Consider the following 22,043-nt stretch of genomic DNA (forward strand, 5'->3'; position numbering starts at 1 on the left):
TTGTAACTTGTTGTTACAAGGTTTGAGCATTCCAAAGTTAAAGCACATCATTGCACAGCAGTTGTTTCTGTTAACGCTCAATAAAAAAAACAGTTTTTTCAGGTGGCCAGTAATATTGAACCTAGTATTTTTTGTGTTATTGTATGCTGATTGCAATGATTTATGCTTTCTGTAGTAAACTGATATGTGTAGAAATGCTATGTTGAATACTTATCTGGAGCTGGTGCTGCAGAATATTATTAACAGTATCATATCAAATTCAAATTGATTCAAATCAATATCAAATTGATCTGGAAACTAAATTAGCACAGGTATCTTTTCTGCAGTAATCTATGTTCAGAGGTAAGTTCACTAGTACCCATGCTACAGTATTGTTTAGTAGGTTTGTGTTATTGGGAAATTAGTATACTTAATCAGATTGAGAAAAGTAAAAACTTGGGGTGGTCAGAGTTGTTTATATAGTAAAATGAGTTATTTTAGCCGTAAACAGATTTTTGTAGATATAAATGAGATGGTATTGTAACGACGTAAAACTGATAGTATTTTCTTTTTAAGTATAAGTGTATGGAACGTCATTTTAGCCTGTTGCTAGGTGACTGCAAGGCAACATGGCTGACCTAATAATATCTGATATAGATAAGAACCTTCGGTGGCCTAAGACCTATCTGTGTGCCAGGTTTGGTTGTTCTAATCCTGGGGGCTAGTAAGATGACATAGCCTGTCAGTGCATGGCCCAGGGCCTGGCTGCTGGATCTCCAACCAAGTCTCTGCAAAACTTACTATGAAACACAACTGAATATGATATTCTTTTTTTTTTTTTTTTGGCTAGCCTAACTATCTTGACAGTTTTTTTGTTTTTTTTGTTTTTTTTTTCATCTCCTATTAATGTAATCTGACAAGTAACATTGCTTGTGTATTTAACAGATAGTCTCAGTGTAGGAGTCATTTAAATTCAATGCAATCTGAACTGAATTTAAAAAAACAAACAAACAGAAAAACAGATCACTAACTAACAGATCAGGAACAGCAGTCAGGTAAAATATATTTAAGTGAATTGGATCACATACAGTCAGCATAATCAGCATTTCTTTATGTTAATATTTCAGGCACAGACAGCTGTTCGAATTCAGCATCTGAGAGTGGAAGAAAGCACTAAATGACCCGCTGGAACATCGATGAAGTGTTTGAAATGTGGGCTCCTTGGCTCAGTTTGTTGATATAATCCCAGACTATACAAACAAAGTACATGGCTGCAGGCAGGCATAAAAGCACAAAGCTGAGCTAAGCTTCCAGGTTGTGTTATTGACTGAATTCATTTGTGCATTATTTTGTTTTGTCTTAACCAAACGCTCAAGGTGCCACAATATTTCTTAATGAACACTCGCCATGAAGGTGAAATCAAGTGCAAATTTGTGTATACAACTGCCTAGTAACAAATCCAAATATCCTCAGCATCATCTGTAATTCATCTGAAGACAAAGATGGTTGTACCCATTATATAGTGTAAGCCTAACCATATGTTTGGAAAAATGTGTTTGCAGAAAATAGCAGAAGGTTTAGTCCCACAGACAATATTACTGCCTGAAACCTTAAGTGTTCTGCTTCCACATCCTCTTATGATCCACTAGACATTCTTCTTCATGGGGGGTGATGGATGACTTAACCCAGAGCAGTGCTCTTTGCTGCAGTTGACCCAGATTGAGCTGCATGTGTCAAATGTGTTTGTGTGTGCTTGTTGTTGCCCTGGCAATTTGGAAAATGTGAGGCAGAGGAGGATTTCTCTTTTTTTTGTGCTTGTGTGTCTGAGTGAGGGTATCACACTAAAAGAGAGAGGGTGTGTGTGTGTGCGTGTGCGTGTGCGCGTGCGTGTGCGTGTGCGTGCGTGCGCGGTGCGGAGGGCAGACAGGAAGGCACGTTTGTTGCACAGCGTGACTGACAGAAGTGATATATATGACCCTGTGCCACTTCATCTGACTCTAACAGAGACGCACGGTGTTGTAACTCATTGGGTGTGAACACTCATGGGTTTCTGCAGGATTAATGTCAAATGCAATAGAAGCATAACGCTAATCCTCTCAGCTCTTGTTCTAAGATACAAAGTAGCTTCATAAGGATTTCCGACTCCTCTGATCAATTGAAAACAGTCGTCTTGCATCCTTTCTCACAGTGCTGGGTGGTTCAGTCAAAGTTTCATTCTGATTGGAGTAAAGTTTCTAGTGTTTTTTTTTTTTTCTTCTTTTTTTCATTATACTGCCACTCAGCTATTTTCTAACTAATGCTGCGGCATTCGAACAGCAACAAGTGTCACAACAAGTCTTCCCTCAATCAAAAATCTGTGTGAGAGAGTCCAGAATTAATTTTTCCTATCTCCTCTCCTGCTTGTTGTCTCTTCAGAGCCACCCAGCATCACTAAAGCTCCTGATTGAAGTGGAAAGTGAACAGCTGCTCCTGGCTCTAGAGAAAAATGAGTAAGTGTCCCTCTTTTCATACATGCCTTTAGCTTACAACTGCGTGGTTTCTGGAGTACAAATAGGTGACATATGCAGTGCCCAGGGGCTACAACTGGGGATCTATCCAAAGAACGAGAGGGAGGAAGTGTCTCTTTGCGCTGTGGTGTGGGCATGCCAGGGCTCTCTGTGCTCGAGTCTTTTTGTGTGCTGAAACAAAGACTTGAAAGATAGAAATTCCTGAAAGCATCAGCCAGACATTGATGAAAACCGACGTCTTCTTCCTTCTTCTCCCTCTATCTTTTCATTTGATCTATTGGCATAAGACGGGGGAGAAGGAGGCTTTGTTTGAACACAGCAGACACCCAACGCTCTGCGTATTAAGATACTGTCAACACGGTGTCAGTTAAGGGACTGGTGAGGAGGAGTAACATCATTTGAAAGAGATGAGGTCATTGGCGGAGATAGATTTTGACAGAGATGTAGCTGTGGAAGTGTTAGGAGGAATATTTGTCATCTTTGCATTTTTACAGAAGGACTCATTCAATGTGGCCTCAGACAGTCGGAGTTGAGCGTACTGCTGAGAAGGATGGGGCGTGATTGATGGAGCAATATGTTTTCCATCCAGCCTGCTGCCACACATGAGCAACCAGGAACAAGCAGAGCTGTCTGTGTGATGGAGAGAAAGCGGGCGAGGGAAGCAGAGAGAGAGTGTGAAAGGGTTTTTATACCATCGTTAGCCATGAATCTCACTTGTTTTCCAGACTTAATATATGTAAATTCCACCTGCAAACTGTGGGACAAAGCTTTCAACACTAGCTACAGCAATTTTTATGGCTTGCCTGCGCTGAAAATATTTTTTTATTGGAAATCACACTCGTTTTTTTTTTCCCTTTTGAATATTCATGCTTTGCACAGGTGGGGATTTTGCAAAGCTGTCTTTCAGATTGTCAGATTTTCCTCAGCTATATTTCATTTTAAAATGGAAACAAAGCTTTTCCCACAACCAGCAGCAGTGGAAACACCTTACGTTCTCATACATCGCCCATCTGATTTTCATTCGGCATGACTGCCATCATTGTCCCGTAGCTTGAAATGTAAAGTCCTGTGTTAGTTTCAAAGCCATAGCCAAGAGGAACAAACAGAGATGATGGAGAGGTGCAATCTAGATCTTTCTAATGAGCTTGAGCATGATGGAACGACTTTAGTCAAACAAACCTCCGTGCTTTCCAAATACCAATCTGTCAGAATGTACTGTCAACGCTTGCAGCAAGTCTCGAGAAAAAGGTTTAATTACTATCAATGAGTGTTCTGTCGCAAGTCAAAATAATACTTCATCAAAAAAATAGCTACTTTATGCCATATATGTTTGACAAGACAAAACACACACAAAGGACATGAGTTGAAAGAGGAGTGTTGATAAGTGTGTTGGCTTTGGTCGGTGTCGACAGCGAGAACAGAACCTGCTGTGCTGACTTTTAGTGAAGGTTCTTGTCTGAGGTTGCTGGCAGACTGGCTCTACGTCGCTGATGAAACCCAGTTGTTCAAACACAGCCGACATCTGTAGAGGTAGGAAAAAAAAATGTTCCAGGATGAAGAGATTTGAATTAAGCACCCAGATTTCTTTATTTATTTTTGGGGTTTCTTTTCTTTTTCAGAAATCTGTTAATAAATATTGCTGGCTACAAAACATGATTGAGGTTTCACTGCACGGTTGAATGTGATCAGTTCAGCCGTAATAATAGGTGAACGTGATCTGTGTGACAGAGTGGTGGTTGCTGCCTTTTTCACAAAGTTCAACAAATGCATTTTCTTTCACATTTTTTAAATACGTGTTGCAAAACTCAAGTCAAAAACACATTTTTGCAACTATTACCGGGTTGTGTTTAACTTAAAGATTGAAAACATATAACGTATATCTTCATCCTTGTTTTTAAAGTGTTAGCCCAGGAAACCAAACCTTTAGACACAACCAAGCCAACAGTAAGGTAACAAATGCAGCTGTAACTGGCACCTTGTCATTTTCAATTACTGTATTAGTTTCAGTCAATATTTGAGAGGATCTCTGGTGTTTCTGTGATGGTGAGTTGCGTAGTATCTGTGGCACTGATGACATTTGGAAAGCCTGCAACATGATGAAAACTCTTCGTGATTCTTGAAATGTGTTGTGCGCGGCGGTACGGAAAATGCTTTGGTGTCTGCTCTTTGGCATTAAGGGCTGCGGAAGCACGAGACACCGACTTCAGATATTCCTACAACATCCCCGGACACACTCACAAAGCAGCCTGTTGTCAGGATGGAAAGGGCGCTTGCCGCCTGGAGCAAAATGTCAACGTGTGTCAATGTGTGAACTTGCACTTTTAACTGTAGTTCAAAAACTTGCTGCCCGACCGCACTGTTGAACTAAAATATGTAAAGCAAAAAAGAAATGAAAGCAGAATGAAATAAGCTCCAGACTGCTACCTATTTGATTTAGATTACGCTTTTGGATGTATGCACATCAAATAAATTTTTATGTGGATCAAGTCACTGAAACATCCAGCAGGTATTGCTTGCAGAGGGATTCCATCGAAAAAATTATTAGCAGGGGTAAGACATTTTAAACATCCCCCGCTGCAGACAAATTAAAGTCCCTACAATACAGATGTTGAACATGATTTACATTTCCCACCTGTGAAAAATAATCTGTTTTTATGTGAAATGCATATTCAGCAGATGAGTATCGCACTGCAAGCTTCAGTGATCACACTATTTGCCCGGTGGGTGTACATCATTCCACATTTTCTGACTCTAAAAGCTCCAGTTGAACATGATGAAGCAACACATTGTTTCATTTACTGCAAAGAGGTTGGCTGTTGTCCTCTTGAGATGCCACTAGGCGTCCTAGACTCATCTTCTTGGATTGGTTTTGTTAATAGGAGACAGTCAAAATGACACTTGGTGTTGTCTTTGTTTCTTATTACTAGAAGGTTAAAGACCTTAATTACAGGCTGTGGCAATACTCTGAGGGAAAGTAAACAGAATGCACAGCATATACTACTGTATATATCTCATTACTATTGCATATGCTCTATCTGTTCTCATTTCCTTTGTCACTGTTTGAAGCATTCATTCAGATTCTTGCCTTTGCTGGGTGAGAGAGGCTTATGCACATTTAGTCTAGTTGTGACAGTTACTGAGCTTTGACCTCAGGGTATTGAACCACTTCTGGTCAAGCTGTTATAGCAGCTCTTGCTGCTTTGTGCCTTTGAATGTGAAGCCTCCAGGCATATCAAGATGAGTCCCAAGCTAAGCAGGCAGCATGCTCTCCATCCATATTTCCCTTTCTAAATGGACTGCAAGAGACTGAAAGAAAGCCTGGGGCTCATCAGCTGGGTGGAGAATGTTTTTGGTTGCTTACGCTTGAGGTTTCTCGCTGCTCATCATGGCTTATAGCCTTGAGCATAATGTGCTTGGAGGTTTGCTGTTCATCTTCTGGAGTCTTTTGTGCTGTCAGACAAACAATCACAACGGAGCACACATCGATGCAGATCCACAATCCTAAAACTGGCCCTTTCCCTGGACGGAGGGCAGACAGGAAATGTTTCCTGGCTGCAAACTTCTTCTATCGCTCTGGTGCTTGGCAAAACAAAAGAGACAGAGTCCAGACACAGTTTGTCCTAGTTTGCGAATTGGACTTTAAGATGTTATTTGATTCCATGTCTTGGACTGGACCACTGCTGGCCTGTGACCTGTTGCTTCTCTCAATGAAGACATTCTCATGTCTCACTGAAAACACGGTTAGGAATCCGCCTCTCCTGGGGAGCTGAACAAACAAAAGGCTAAAGACTCTGCATAAGTGTTATTGTTCTCGTCTAAGCCATACACAGATTGTTTAAGGAACATCAAAACCAAAGATGCTCATGTGTATCAAATCGTTAGATTAAGACAAAGAGAGCATTAAATATTTCTCCAGTGTATATACATGAAACGACATGGATTATTTTTTCTCATTATGATTTATACAAGACTAGAATGTGTGTAATAACGACTTTTTAACAATGTTTCTGAGTGCACCTTGCAGATATTGCAGATACACTCTTTTTTTTTTTTTTTTTTTTTTTTTTTTTTTCTCCATGACAGCTTTTTTCTTAAAGGTGATTTTTCTTTTTTTTAATGATTGATGCAATATTTGGCAGGTTGTATTTCACTGCAGCACAGATGATTGGGTAACTATAGTCAGCTCCTACACTGTATTTTTTTTTAAATTCCCCCCTGTTAAAGGTTGAAAGTCCTAAACTCTGTCTTTAATGCATCACCCTGAATGATCATCTTAGGGATGAACAAGAAAATCCATTTTTAGCCAATGAAATCGGGCAACATCATCAGCGTCGATGACGATTCCAACGCCAGTGAACGGCTATGAATTTTCATCAGTGACTTGATTGACTTTAGATTTGATCTTTATGTGCATTAAATTGCTGTCTGTCTGCTGAAGTGCTTTGTGTGCGTAACAAACTGTGCATTTGCTCAGGTGACATTTACATCAAATGTTTCAGCTTTTATTTCTGGTAAGTACACAGTTGCTGTGTTCAGTGTGAGAAAACACTATCGCGACACAATTTACGCACTACACAGGTAAGTCTGTAGCATGGTGTACTAAATGAAAAGGTATGTGAACTCATTTTTTAAATTTTTTTTTGCCAGTATACAAATGTGAGAGGGCAAATTTGATCTAATTGTAAAAGACTGTATCCTGCTAAGCCAACAACCAGTGATTGAAACCCAGTGATAACCAGTTTTCTTGAGCAGCACTTATACTGAAAACCTATTGAATTTCTCCCCATTGCTACCTACGGTACAAAAGTGTGAAAAAGTAAGGTGGAATTTAATTTCATTAGGCGATACCTAAATACATCTTCCCTCCAGATAATGTTATCAGCAGCCAGCTGTTATTGCTGCATATGCTGCATAGATCCAGTAAATGTATTTTTTTTTTTTAAAAGAATGTGTCTCATGTATAGACAGAAATATACATGAGCTTTCTTTTATCACTGAAACACACAAACACACTATAGTCTAAAATTCATTCAGAACCAGGAAACCGTTTTCTCAGCGAAGGATGCACTGAAGCTTAACTAGCCTTTGTACCTTTCTTGTTACCCTTGCGGCTGCAAGGCCATGATACACTGTGATTCATTAGTTTCAAAGACAAGCCTTGGAAATAGGCTCATCTTTTCCAGAGCCTGCACCTTTTAACTACTTCCTTCAAAATGGAATTTTTTGGAAGGAGCTTCCCTCTTTTGAATTACCTTCTCAGAAGCTCCAATTATTTTCAAGCTCAGAGCTGTAATTAATAACTTGGACTCAATGTTCCTAATTAATTAGAAAGTTACACTTGAAAGGTCTTAGAAAAGCTTGTTTCTTCTTTCAGAATGGGAAACAGAAAATGAAACGGGCTTTTGTTATGATTATTTCTGTATACGTGTGTTTTTGTGATCTTGAAACCTTTCATTCCGGTCTGTAAGCTCACTTCAAAGCTCAAGGTGCAACAAGAACTGGGACCATTCACCAAATGCAACCTTGTCCCTCTCGAGTTTCTTTGTCACCTTTTTTTTTCTTACTAAAATGTACATGACATCTAAATAAAGGCTGATATTTGCTATGTTTTAAGATGTCATTTGTGTCTGATATACTGTAGTTTTCCCCCTGGAATTGGAATAATTGGAGTTTCAGTTATCAAGGTTCAACTCTACATGTAGACCGTTTAGCACTGTGATTTTGAAATGTCAAAACAAAAATTCACAATAGCAAAGGGCATTTTTCTAAGTTGTGAGGGGCTTTTTCAGTCCCTTGCTCTACACTCGGAGCATTTTTCCAGATAGACCACAGGGGTCTCAAGGCTCCAGCTGGTAGATCTATTCCTTAGCCTCTCTCCTCTCACCATCAAGTACACAGCCAGCTGAAACCTTCTGAAAGTAGCAGTTTCTATGTGGCGAACAAGCCATCACTCCTCCTTAAAGAACTTATGGAAGCTCCTGCAAATAATAAAGATGCCTCTACTTTTAAATTCGGACCAATCTGGTTCGGTGTCTCTTGATGATTGCAGATGATGGATGGGGAGCATTTCTTAAAAATAAAAACTTGGTTTCTTTTAACTAGTCGCTATCCCGTACAAAGGAGCAAAGATTTTCTGAATGCTGCTTGTGTGTAGTGCTCAGGGTTTTGGAAATAAATGAATTGTAAAATACGGGGCACTAGACAGCCCTGATCCTTTTTGTTTCCTGTGTTTTGTATGACTCTTTTGCAGCTAATCCATGAATTGAAAGTCTTAACAATAACCCGTTCGATTTTACCTGTAAATGCCAGCCTGTTATTTCAAACAGACTCCAGTGCATCTTTCAGGATAAGATTAAATGAAAATGAGTGAACAAAGGGGATTTTTAAATATAGACTAGGCCACAAGTTTTATTTTCACACCTATATGCAATTGCATTCTAACATTTACGAAAGTATAATGTAATTTTCAGCACATCTCAGGTGTCTTCTACTTTCAGTTCTCCATCCATCTTGTGAATATGAGATGAAAAATCACTTCCCCTGAGTATCAGCTTAATCAAATTCCAGCCCTGTTTAACAGCACCATAGCTTCATCAGATATATTAGCATATATTAGTTTTTACGTCTTGCATTATTGAACAGCATAGTTACATTTTTGTTTTGATTAATTTATTAAAGTACAGCGTTTGAGTAATAAATTATTTGGTGATTAAACTTGGATAAAGCTATATAGCAGATTGGACTCCAACAATGATAAGAAGTAGGACAGGACCCCCTAGAGTTTAGATGCTGGCGGTGGCGGAGATGAAGCAGGTGGAGGCATGACTCTCCAGCTGATCAGGATATGAAGGGGGCCACACGAATCAAAGTCTGGAAGGCAGAACAGAGGTTGAATGGCTTGCAGAAGACGGGCAAGTAAATGACTTGGCCAGAGTGATCGCGGCAGCATTGAGTTTGACAGTATGGGAAAGTGGAAGTGATGTAAAGAATAGACTATCAGCCTGAACACTCAGGAATGCAAGAGAACCAGTGAATGCAAATCTTTCTTACTGAACTTGCACATAAGCTTCATGTCACAACTGTACTGAAGGCTAAAATGGCATCAATAGTTAATATGACAATTAAGATGATCTCTCTGTAAAGGTAAAAACCCTGCAATAATCTAGGACTATTACCACTTTTTAGACACAAATGATGTTGTATTAACACTTTATATTAATGTTGCAGATTGGCAGGATGTTATCATTTTATTTACAGGTGGCTAACATGGCTATTAGGCAACTCTTGACATTTAGACAGATGCCCAGGTTAACAAGGTTAGCATTTAAGATCATTCCATACTTAACTAGTGTTGAAAATGGAAGATTTACTGACAGCTATTGTTAATGTGTTCAGGTCTAGTTTAGTTCATCTATTTTCTGAAGAACATATATTTAAAAAATAAGATGCAAAATATCCAGTGACCTAACCTCCTCAGCAGAGATAATAAGGACGTTAATGAGGCTAATGTGTTAACAAAATGACACTATATAAATAGAGTACAGATCACACTTTGTTTTTGGACATTTTAATTCCATGCCTACAATAATGCCTATTTTATACACTTAATAAATTGAAATTACTCATGTAACATCATGTGCACATTGCATGGATGCTGGATGTGATACAACCATGGTTCTTAGGGGAAAAATGTATTTTTCACCGTTGTATTCCCTCGACTATCCAAGTACTAGTTGGCAGTGGTTCCTGGAGGTTTCTGGGTGTTGCTGGATGAAACTAATTGTAAAGAAGGTCCTGCACCAAAAACCTGATTGCTTTAATTGCTAGCAAAGTTTTCAGAGTTGCCTGTAGTTTTTCATATTTGTCTGCAAATAGTTGCTAATACTAGCCCAGCAATAGTAAAACTTATATAAGTGCAATCATTTTTCCTGCGACTGCTATCATCCTTAAGTAGCCGCTTACAACTTTTTGGGGAATCTGAATTTTTCCCTTGTGACCGGTGGTGTCTAGGTCTGTCTGACTGGGCTCTTTATTCACTTGATCATACATTGTCACCATGACTGTCACACGTTTAAAATGGTTAGTTAATGCCACATTGGTAGTGTTTGCAAATGTGTAAGATGCAGTCATGTGAATCTTAACAGCCAGAAATCATTAGAAATATCTTTGATTACAGAATTTGCAATATGCAAAAAATAGAGTATTATTAGAGTACAATTGGAGACTAAGGATTTTTTAGTACAAAAGTTAGCTTTAGTCTTACTTTTCCAGGTTTCTTTATCTATGCATCTGTCTTTTTTTGTTTGTTTTCTTCACTTGGCCTCTAATTATCTGTTTTTCTTTCTACCTCTGCTTCACAGCTTTTCCCTTTCACCTACTTAAGCAAACAGTCTTCATAAATTCTAGTGAAATCTAATTTTCTCAAGGCTCAGGGGTGCCAAAGAGAATAAACAAAAGCAGCCAAAGTTTTTGACCTTTGTGGCTGCTGACCATGAAGATATGCAACCCGAGAGTCATAGTCCTGGCTTCCATCCTCCTCCTGACAGACAAACAGATTTGCTGGTTTTACAGTGTGAGTTAATGTCAGCTGGGTGGGAATGCTCACTGTATTTCCTTACTTCATCCTCCATCCTGTTCTCTCCGTTCTCACAGTCCAATGACCTTCCTTTGACCAGTCTTGCTTGTGTATGGGGTCACTGGCTGAGCGAAGATGCCACGTGTGGTCATCAGTCAGACGGCTGGATTTTGGCCGTCTCCTTTAGCTGATCCAGGGGTTTTTTTTCACCCCCTTCTGTTGCCTTGCACATGTTTAGACAGAGCAGTGTCCTTGTGAAAAATGAATGCTGAATGAAAAGCAAAAACAGCATTTGTTCCAGTTGACTAGCAGTGAAAAATACCAGCAGCAGTTTCTCTTCCTTGCCCTACAAGGTAGTGTGTCTATTGAGAAACTTGTGGTAATTTGTTTAGTTTAGTTTTTTTTTTTTTATGTATATTCTCCAGTCCTGTTTTTTTGACTCATTTAAAACTTCAAATCTACACAAGTAGCGGTGGGAAACCTGTGTAGGAGTTAGAGCTCAGATAGCTCTTTTATCACTAAATTTAGCTTAGTGATAAAAGGAAATGGTGCAAAGAAAGTCAAGGACATGGAGCAAATAGCAATCCCCTCTCTACACGTCATGCAAAAAGCAGATGCTTTTGGCTTGACATCCCACTCGTCATTAACAGTATGACTCCAGGTTGTTGTGGTGGACACACAGGGAGTTAAAGAAAGCATGGGGAGGATGTGTGAATGAAATGGAGATCTCTGGTGTTTTTGCTTTGCCAGATAGGTTGTGAAGGCAATTCCTCCTCATCTTTTGTACCAGCCTTCCTGTCTCTCTGATAGCTCCCTGTTGGCGTATGGGACACGATAGGGTCTCCTTTGGTTGGCCCCTGTACTCCTCCTCACTCACTCTCACCCAATCCCTCAAGCACTGAGAAGTGAGCTGCCAACAACAATAGGAGCTGCTAGGGTTTGATAAAGAGGCTGTGGACTGCTTTGGGGTGCAGGGACCCAATGAAATCAAAGCTGGACTCCATGACACAGTTTCCTTAAAATCATCAGCAGCGTTTCTGAGAAAAGGGGTCAAAGGCAGGTTGTAAATTCATATAGGGTTAAGCAGGAAACTACACTTGCTGACTAATGACGGGAAATATCATCGAGGACACTGAGAGAACATCCTTTATATTTTTCCCTGCATTTTTTTTTTTTTTTTTGCAGTAAAGCAACAGTCAGCAAGTTAAAACAATGGATTTGGAGAAATGAATGCGAAAGGTAACATCATGCAAACTTCACACAAGACCAAGTTAAATGAATTAATAAAATATGAAATTTAAAAAAAAATCATTTTAGTGTCTAAATCATGACCTAATAGTTTCTATGAGTCTGGCCCTGCTCCTGTGATTGATTTTCCTCCAAATGCGATTAAAATTTAATAAATGAGTGTTTTGTGTGGTGGCAGATCTGGTATACTTTCCTTTTCTTTGTGCCTAATGGGTCATTGATGTTGTAAAAATGAATGAATCCCAGCTGTGTGCTTCGTCTGAAAGCTCTGCTCCGTGATGGGATGTTTGCAGACAGCGTCTTAGAGCCAATTATGTTCCACTTCCTGCATTTGTCACCTGAAATACAGGAGTATTATTCCCCCAAAGATCAATGGACCATGGATGATTTAGTAAGGCGTTATTGGAAAATCAGTAACCAACCTTACAAACGGGGTAAAATGATTTTGAGACACAATAAAGTCTTTTATCAGTATTCGCTGTGGAAAACAACTTTTTCTTTTTTCTTTTTTTCTGCACCAACCGTGTGACTTTGCAGAAGGAAGCGTCCATCTGCCTGTGACAAGAGACGGACAGCATGACAGGATGTACAACATTAATGGTGCTGACCCTCAGATAAGCTGTAATGTTAGCTATCTGCACACTTCCTTTGGTCTGTGTATGGAAAGAAAATAATTCCTACGTGAAACTGCTGGCAGCAAGATTTGAAGATTTTCTTTAGTAATGACCTCTGGCGTCATTGCTGCTGAGATTTCTAAATGTGTAATAGGTACTATGAGCCCTACAAGGCAAGCGCTGTCTCCAAAACTGAACAATTCACACCAAAACAACCTTGATGGATAAATAGCACCACAAGCCAGAGGGAAAATACTTTGATAAATAATTTAATTTTGATGTGAACTGTCCATTTAAAGATAAATGAATACTTTGCTGTACGTAAGATCGCTTATTAAAATGGGCATAAAATAATTCCTCATCTGAGCTGAGACCACACCTTTTGGCAAAGATTGCTGATAATTCAGTTGCTTATTCGGTCTTCTAACTTTAATCTTGTAGCTTTAATCTCGCAAAGGACCCCAGGGTCACAGTGTATAAGCAAACCCACTTTAATACATCACTTTTTCTAGACAGAGTGAAGACATCTCTCTCACTGACAGATATCAGAGGGGTGAAAAACAGGATGGGAAGGAGAGTACATTTGTATTCAGGTCTTAATTGTTTGATTTCCCTTAAGGGAATGCACGGCAGAGGAGAAAGGCACGAAAAGTATGTGGGTGTACAAGTACCGACAGGCTTAATTAATTGAAATGCTCCTATTTTCTGTGTGCATTTACCTTGTGAAAAGAATGATAGGCTTGATTGTTTGAAGTTCCCTCGTCGCTCATTAGTCAAAGCACAAGGTTGCAGTGAATATAGATGCATGAGCTTTGTGCCTTGGGCCAGTTCCCTGCAAAACATTGGAAATGATGGGAATGCTCAAAGCTAGTCTGTTTGTTTGACCCATCCCGAAAATGACTTTGCATTCACCTCTCCACGGTATCTCCTCTTATTCTTGGTCTTCACCCACATAATAATCAGAAGAAAAAGCAAAGTAATAAATGATGTAGACAACAGACAAAAGTCTGTTTCACAGTTAATTGTTTTGGAACTGCACATAAAGCCTTTTGTTTACACTTGAATATATTCACAGAAGGGAATATAAATTAAATTGTATCCATCTCCATCTGTTAGCTTTTATCATTTCCTGGTTTTGCAAAACACAAAAGGACATGGATTGCAAAATCTCTAAAGGGGTGTTTCACTCAAAAAAAGAAAAGAAAAAGATTTTACTACTTTTTTGATTTTCTTGCTCATTTTTCTAGTCCAGATTTTGCAATATCAGTCTCTTACATAGTTGTTTCCGATTTAACACGAAACAGCTAAACTTAAATTTTGTTTGTAGTGCACACAATATTGTGGAAAACACATTTTCTAGCAGCTTTGTCCTTTTTTAATTTTGTATAACCTGTAGATCTAATTGAAAAGAACTATTATGGGAACTGTTCCTGTGGTAAAATGTAGTTCCAGTGAATGCAGCTGGCTGTAATTTGCTGTTATTGGCTCCTTTTTGACAATTTTGTTTCAGAGGAGTTTTTAGGAAAAACATTAAAGTTCTATAATTCATTCATGATTTTTCCAATGCAGGATGCTCTGCATAAGTAGTTTTTAGAAATCGGGCGGAAAGTGTTGTGGTTTGCTGATAGTGTTGAAAGAAAAGAATGTGTTGCATGATCTATAAGCCATGAGCCTGCTGTGTGTGGAACACGAGCACAATCTGCAGCTATGCCTGGATGTGAAATGACACACTCGCCCGCACACAAGGACGCATGCACACAAATTACCACATAGATGTGCATAAATCATGCTGAGCTACCAACATATACAGTCATTACTGCACACAAACAGGGACACGCTCTTTCCATCTCTCCCACACCCCCGCATGCAGACACATAACGGGAGCTCGTCCTAGGGGAGAAGGAGCGGCAGAGCAGAGGCCCCGTCTCTGCTACAGAGGAACAGAAGCCCTGGGGGCAGATAGGAGTAGAAAGCAGGATGAAGGATCTCCTCTCCACTGATCCACAGCAACAAAGGCAATTGGAGAGGCTGCTGCTTAGGCACCTGACATAATTAGTTTCAGATAACAATGTCACTGGCCCATGCCAAAGAAAAGAAAAATAAAAGACTATTTTTATTTGTTTTCCTGCAGTTTCCCTTTGATTGTTATCACTCATTTAACTGCAGTCATGAGGAATACAAAAGATTCATATTCTTTTTGACCCGAAGTGCAACATTTAGTCTTTTTTACCGCACCAATCAGTTGCCTTTAATTAGTCACATGTGATTACTTTTCCGTAGCCCTCTGGGATCAGTATCATGAGGAATAAAATGACTATTTATGTCTTTTTGGGAGAAATAAGAGAGGCTTGCCTCGTTGGAACTCATGACTGAGCGGGTGATTTTAATATTCCGGGTGGCTGTTGTCATAGATACCATTTGTTCCATTTGGCGCGTGCATGAAGGCTTTTGGGTGACAGAGACCGTGGCATAAGCAAAACAAATGAGAGCCAGATGTGTCTTGACGTTACATGTCAACAAGTGACAAATGATGAAGAGACAAAAGAGAGAACGGATGCATAAAAACAACAGACTACATCTGAATCAAAGTCGAACCTTTCTTCTAGTTATCCTGCTTGAGACTGTTTGTAGTTGAATTTTACAGCACACCTATGTGAAGACGCAGGACTGTGCAACTGGGAGGAAATTAAACGTATATTTTTTATGCATGTCAGACAGGAATATTGAGGTATATGCCACTTAACACTCAATCTTAGAACCCATCAGCTATGGTCTGATGACTTAGTCTCTGGGGGGCAATGGCCAAGCGCCTTCATTATTGCCATCGGATTTCTAGAAAATGTATAACTGATATCCAGGCCAAGACTATCTGTCCTGTACTGTGCTACAGTCATTGTATTTACTTATTTAAAAAAAACTGATAGCCAGACCATAGAGATGGCTTTGGAATTGCATTTGGACTATTTAACCGTATAAGGCCAAAGCCTGCCTTAATGTGAGTGGTCAGTACTGCTCAAAATACAAACAGAAGCCAAGAGGTTTCTGGCACCCAGAAATCTTTCCCCTCTGCTGCTTAGCCTGCAAATTTTAATACAGATATCTTTTTAATACATATTACTTCCCATTGAACCACGGCTTAGTGAAAACAGTAAATACACAGAGCTGCTGCATCAGTGTTTTCTGAATCTGCACAGGATGCAAATGTAGCATTGTACAGCTAATAGAAAACACGTCTTCCTACCTACAAGTAGAGCCTGACTCATAACTATTAACTATTAAATGAAACTTCGTGCATGTGTGAAACACTCTTCAGCCATGTTATGAGTGTTGATGTTGCATAGTTTGTCCATGCTGACAAATGGTAGGAAAATCTGTTTATGTTTCGTGTGTCTGAAAGGGAAAAAAATAAAGCTCGGCCTATATATGAGATGGTTAAAATACCAAATATTGGTATTGGTTTGTAAAATTTAGTACTGGTCAGTTGTAATGGTTTACACACATGCTTGGCAAGCTAAAGGTCACATGTTCAATTCCAGTTTGGCACAAATCTCCTTTAGGGTTGTTCTAGGAAGGGCATCTGGTGTGAACTCTGTCAAATCAAACATGCGGAGCTAATCGCTGTAGTTTTCCTGTAACAATAGAGCAGCTAAAAGTAACTTTTACAGTTAAAGTAAACTTGATTTCATTGGGCCATTTTTTTAAATACAGGTCAGTGAACCTTTTGGTTTGTGTCTCATTCTGTTCTAAAACTGAAAATGTTCAAAGGATTTTCTGCAATTATTTTCCTTATTAGTTTTAGTCTGGATCATTATCTTCACACTTTATCAAAGATACGTGTTGCATTTCTGCCCTAATTCCAATTATCTCATCTATTGTTGGGGTGGTATTCATCATTCCCTCTCTTTAATTGGGATCCTGTGGAATAATCCATCACACAGACATTGCTCAGAAATGACACTTTATTGATTTCACGGGGCATGCCTGGACTTAACCACATCAATCTCCAGGTGACAGTCACTGCAATAATTGCATGCCACTGCTGCTAATGGCTCTTCTGTTTGACCATCTTGCTGACCAATTAACCACCCCTGGATGCTACACAGGTGTAAAGAATAATAATGAGGCTCTTATGATGTGGTGAAGCTGGGATGAAGGCCAAAGAGACCTGCTTGGTGTAGAAATGAATAAGATAAGCATTCTTATTGTACCCAGAGGGCAACTCGCCTTCTTGACACTCTCATTTTTTGGTTCTTACCCTGTCGGGTTTGCTGCTGGAGCATTGGTCTTGAGGCCAGGAGCAGCACTGTGCAACATCTTAGCTTGCTACTGAACACGGCAGGCTATATAAACACAGCTAATACCAGCCGTGTTGATTTCTTTTTTCTGTTTTTCCGCTTCCTCCCCCTTTCTTAAGCCGTAATCATTGGCTGGCATGCTCAAGTGGTTCTCTTCATGACATGCTTCATGAAGGTTAGGAGTTGTATTGAGTACAGGGTAAGCAGGGGGAATTCATGCTTCTCTGCTCTACTTGGCACCAGCCTGCAACACCGCCTGATGTCAGACACATCACAGCCAGAAAGACTGGCCCTCTTCCCTTGTTCATGGAAAAAAAAAATCTAACACTGAGACAAGGTTTTTTTGGTGGTGTTGAGGGAGTTGCACTGTAGTTTTTCATGCACACAATCCCACTTTCCCTTGACTTTTTCCAAGTGAAACTGGGTTCTTGCCATTTGCCACATAAAAGCAGTGGGACATTATAACTCCCACATTGCCTCACAAGTCTTTCAGTTGAAATGTAATGTACTAATTGGAGGTCCCAGATTAAGTTTTACGAGAAATGTTTCTCTTTGATGGCGATTTCATTTGCTCTAAATGTTTATCTTTACATCTGTTCTAAATAACTTTCCGTTACAGACTTTGGTTTCCAAGAGCTTCAGAGCTACTTGCCCTTCTGAGGCCTAAAACCTCACTTCTCATCTATCATAGTAAATTCCAGGATTTGATTTCTCCAGAAGTCTCTTATTAGGTTGTCTGAGTTTAATGAGTTTAATGAGACATATCGGAGACTGTGACTGGGAAATTCAGCTTGTGGTTCCAACGTCGTAGTCTTCTCAAGTCAGTTGAGAGTATTGAATTCATGTAACACCAAAAAGGGAAGTTACTCTACTCTATCCTTTTCCTTGCTTAATTATACTGGCTGCTTTAACTAAATGGAGAAGAGAAAGAGCGTTTGTCATTCCTGAATGAAAAAGAGACTGTTTTGTATTTTGCCAAAGGGAACGCTATGATCCCCACAACGTGAGCAAACTTTTCCCATATTTCTTAATCCATCGAAAAAAAACGGTTTTCCAGGAAAACCTTCCTTTCTCACAAGAACAATTCTCACTCTCAACTTTTGTTGTTTCTCCAAGATTTTATCAAAAGTCTCCAAACAGTTTGAACTCTTCTCTCCGTTGCTGTATTTTTTTTTTTTAAAACAGCCTGTGCGTGACTTGAGCTCAGCTCTCGATTTGCCTGTATGCTTTGACATTTAGTTGTTGCCATAATCACATCACAAGTTTCAGTACAAGTCTACAGTTATGTGTCATAATCAATAAAAAAAACTGGTGCTTCATTAGCATATAAAAGCTCCCAAATGTTTTCTCCAGCATGACTTCTAAGCAGAATGTTTGACATTTTGGACCTTTCTTTTGAGGTCAGCTTTCACCCACAAATGAGACTCCCTCTTCCTGTTGATTGATTAGGCTCTGGCACCGATTTATCAAGCCTGTTTCAATTAATGTACCTCACATACCTCCCCATTTTAGACCCCTGGCATGCGAGCAGAAGAAACCCTGATGAAGAAGACCGCATGCAACAAAAATGCGGAATTTATTGGTACATCACTGTTGGTCAGCAAGCCTCGTGTTTTCTCAGTTACATTTACAACCAGGAATGTGTTTGAAAGGTTAGTCCTCTATTTAAAAATTCCCTTTATATAAGACTTTGTGTATATCCTGACAGAAGAGGCTGACAACGCCGAACAGAGATACAACATAGAAAAAAAATATATAATTTAATGCAGAGAGAACAGGAGTGACATTTAGTTGCTGGCATTCAGGATTAGTGTGAAGCGACTTCATTGTCTTTCTGTCTGCAGTGTCAAAACTACTGACAAGCAAATCCAACTCTATCCTCACCTAATGCATTTTCTTTCAGAAAGTTATATGGAGGCAGCATGACAAGGTAAAAACATGACAGCTGTAATTATGTGTACCTGTCGAACAGATGCAGAGAAGTTAACAAACACATCTCTGGTTTGAGTGTTTCGAAAACAAGTCGATGCCGCAGTAGCACAAAGTCTGTGATATTTTGCCTCGCACTGTGTCCCATTTTGAAGTCGCTGAGCCTTTGTGGTTGTCTGGTTCTCAGGCTGCCTGCATTTTCAGACTGATTCTGTAGCTTTAATAGCCAGAACATGAAAACTTGTTAACTCATAGCGCCTCTCCCTCATTGCTGACTCCCTGTCACTCAGGCAGAGCCCTGCTGGAAGCCCGTCCTCTGGGTAATGCATTTTAAATGGGAGGGCGTGACCCTCCTCTCTCTCCATTTGCCTATGCCTCATTAACTTTGCGCTGATTGATAAACAGTGAGCTGCTGCTGCTGCCATGCGGGGCGAGTGGCTCAGACACTTAATGCAGTTGGGTGGTGGTTCATTGCTTGGCATGGATTAGATGCACCCATAAGTATTGTCAGCTGGGTGACATGTAGCGGAAGGCTTTTTGCACTTTGAAGACTCATCGTTGTAAAACCCATTAAAGATCTTTCTTATGTGCTCTTCTACTTTTAGTACTTTATTATGTTCTAGTCTCTTTACTACAAAACCTTCATATGTTCATACAGTGTTTATGCTTTTCTTGTATTTCTCCAGTTTTTGATTAAAAATCCCCGCCTTACACTTTCTATGTCAGTAATGAGGGACAAAAATTCACAGTCCTAGTTTCAGCACTTAGGCATATTACGCTGATATCTTCCGAAGTTACACCCATTTTAAAACAGAATTTTCCCACTTCACTTTGCTCCACTGCATCATGTATGCTTTATATTCCTGCTGCTAGCATCATTTTAAAAAATTACTCCACTGATATTGCAGTAATATTTCATCCGTGTTCTTCATGACAACCAATACTAGATTTTTCCAACTTATTTTAGGGAGTAAGAAAATTCTGCTGTTGATATATCAGGTGACATTTTTTGTGTTGAGCCAGTGTGCTACTAGTACAAGTCCAAAGTCCAAGTAGATGGGGAGGGTTTCATCAGGAACAGCATGTGGAGTAAAATCGTAGCTAAATTAAACACACTGATCATAAGAATATGAGATTTCTCTACCAGATCGGTTGGGCTCAGGTTAACAATGACTGCCTTTGGTGCTGTTGGCCAACAGGTTGCCAGTGGAAACTGTGCTACTATTGGCTGCGGACAAAGGAAGAGGATGCTATGGCAACCTTAAAGAGAGCAGCCGAAAGTAGAATCTAATATGCAGAGAGATCTGGCAACATATCATCCCCACGCTGGCTCCCGGTCAAGTCACACATCCTTCTTCTCACTTAGAAATCCCTCAATTCCCTGGCCTGTCAGTACCTGTTCGACCTCCTTTAACCTGGCATATAAATCTAAGTTATTGTAACTATTGCTTTTTTATTAAGAAGAAGAAAATATTTCCATATCTCTATATAGGTCTTCCAACTAAAAGTCAAAGCTTAAAAACATCACTAAGATCAACAGTTTGATTAGGACTCTTGGAGTCAATTTGTAATTATCCAAGATGCTAAACTCAGACTGATACTCTTGTTAGTAGACAGACCCTCCCCTTTAGCGAATCTGCGTGTGCACTGTAGCTTGTATCTGCTTCCACTTAATATTATAATATATAACATCTCCTTTGATTTCAATGCTGATGATTTGTAACAATTATCTTGCCAGATTTCCTATAGCTTCTACTAGGCAGTCTTGCAGACATTAAAGGTTAGATGACTAAGCAATTTAGATCATTTCATCTCGTGCTCTGGGTGTTATTTTCATGATGAGCTTTGCATTAATAAACAGATTTGTTCTGTTGTCAAAAATAGCTACTACCAGTTTAAGAAACATAACAAAACAGAAATCTTTTCTGTTTTTCATGGTCTGGAAAAAGCAACTAGGTTTCCCCATGTTTCTCATTTGCTGCAACTTCTTCAAAAGCATTCTGCAGCAAGACTGCAAAAGCATATGAGGACATCATAGTCATGGCATAGCTATATTGTCTTCCTGTCCATTCGAAATAGAATTCAGTTTAAGATATTACTGATTGTTTTTAATGCTCATAATGGATAGGCCCCAGTTTATATCACCAGTCTTATTCATTTACATTCATCTCTTAGGTCTCTCAGACCCACTGGTACACATCTCTTACATGTCCCAAGGGCACCCCTCAGACAACAAGGCGACAGTGCCTTTGCGGTCACTGCTCCATCTTTGTGGAATCAGTTTCTCTGCTTTTAAGCCTTCATTCTCTGATTCTCTGGCATTTGAGCCTATTAATCTCACATTTACTGTTGCATCTACTCCCAACCGGTCGCGGCAGATGGTGGCCCCTCCCTGAGCCTGGTTCTGCCGGAGGTTTCTTCCTGTTAAAAGGGAGTTTTCCCTTCACACTGTCGCCAAAGTGCTTGCTCATAGGGGGTCATATGATTGTTGGGATTTTCTCTGTATGTATTATTATAGGGTCTACCTTACAATGTAAAGTACCTTGAGGCGAGTGTTGTTGTGATTTGGCGCTGTATAAATAAAATTGAATTGAAAAATAAATATATATATATAAAAAGCTGTGTTTAAATGTTCTTTGTAAATAAATTTTACCAGCTTGAGCATTAACGTCTTTCTTTATTGGCAAATATGGGCCAATAATAGCTGTCAGCTGATATTATAGTTTGGACACTAATGAAAAGCAGATCCTGTCCAGTAATTTATCTGTAACCAATCTCAGACCACACTGTATATTTCTTTCTTTTTTCTTTTCTTTTCTTTTCTTTTCTTTTTTTGATGTATTGTTGCATGAAACCGATGTGAGCTGAAACTTGCTTGTCTTTATTTGGAGATATT

General features: G+C 39.5%; 1 protein-coding gene across 3 annotated transcripts in view; it reads left to right on the forward strand.

Moving 5' to 3' along the window:
* LOC134633781 (disintegrin and metalloproteinase domain-containing protein 12-like) overlaps positions 1–22,043 on the forward strand; it is a 79,375-nt gene that overhangs the window by 15,181 nt on the left and 42,151 nt on the right. The window contains exon 3 of one of the 3 annotated variants that reach the window (XM_063482833.1): positions 2,395–2,468. The exons of the other annotated variants lie outside the window; for them this stretch is intronic. Within the exon in view, the coding sequence (XP_063338903.1) occupies positions 2,395–2,468 (74 nt within the window). The remainder of the gene's footprint in view (positions 1–2,394; positions 2,469–22,043) is intronic. 3 annotated transcript variants of the gene reach the window in all.

This window comes from Pelmatolapia mariae, linkage group LG8, assembly GCF_036321145.2.
Source record: "Pelmatolapia mariae isolate MD_Pm_ZW linkage group LG8, Pm_UMD_F_2, whole genome shotgun sequence".
Lineage (NCBI taxonomy): Eukaryota > Metazoa > Chordata > Actinopteri > Cichliformes > Cichlidae > Pelmatolapia > Pelmatolapia mariae.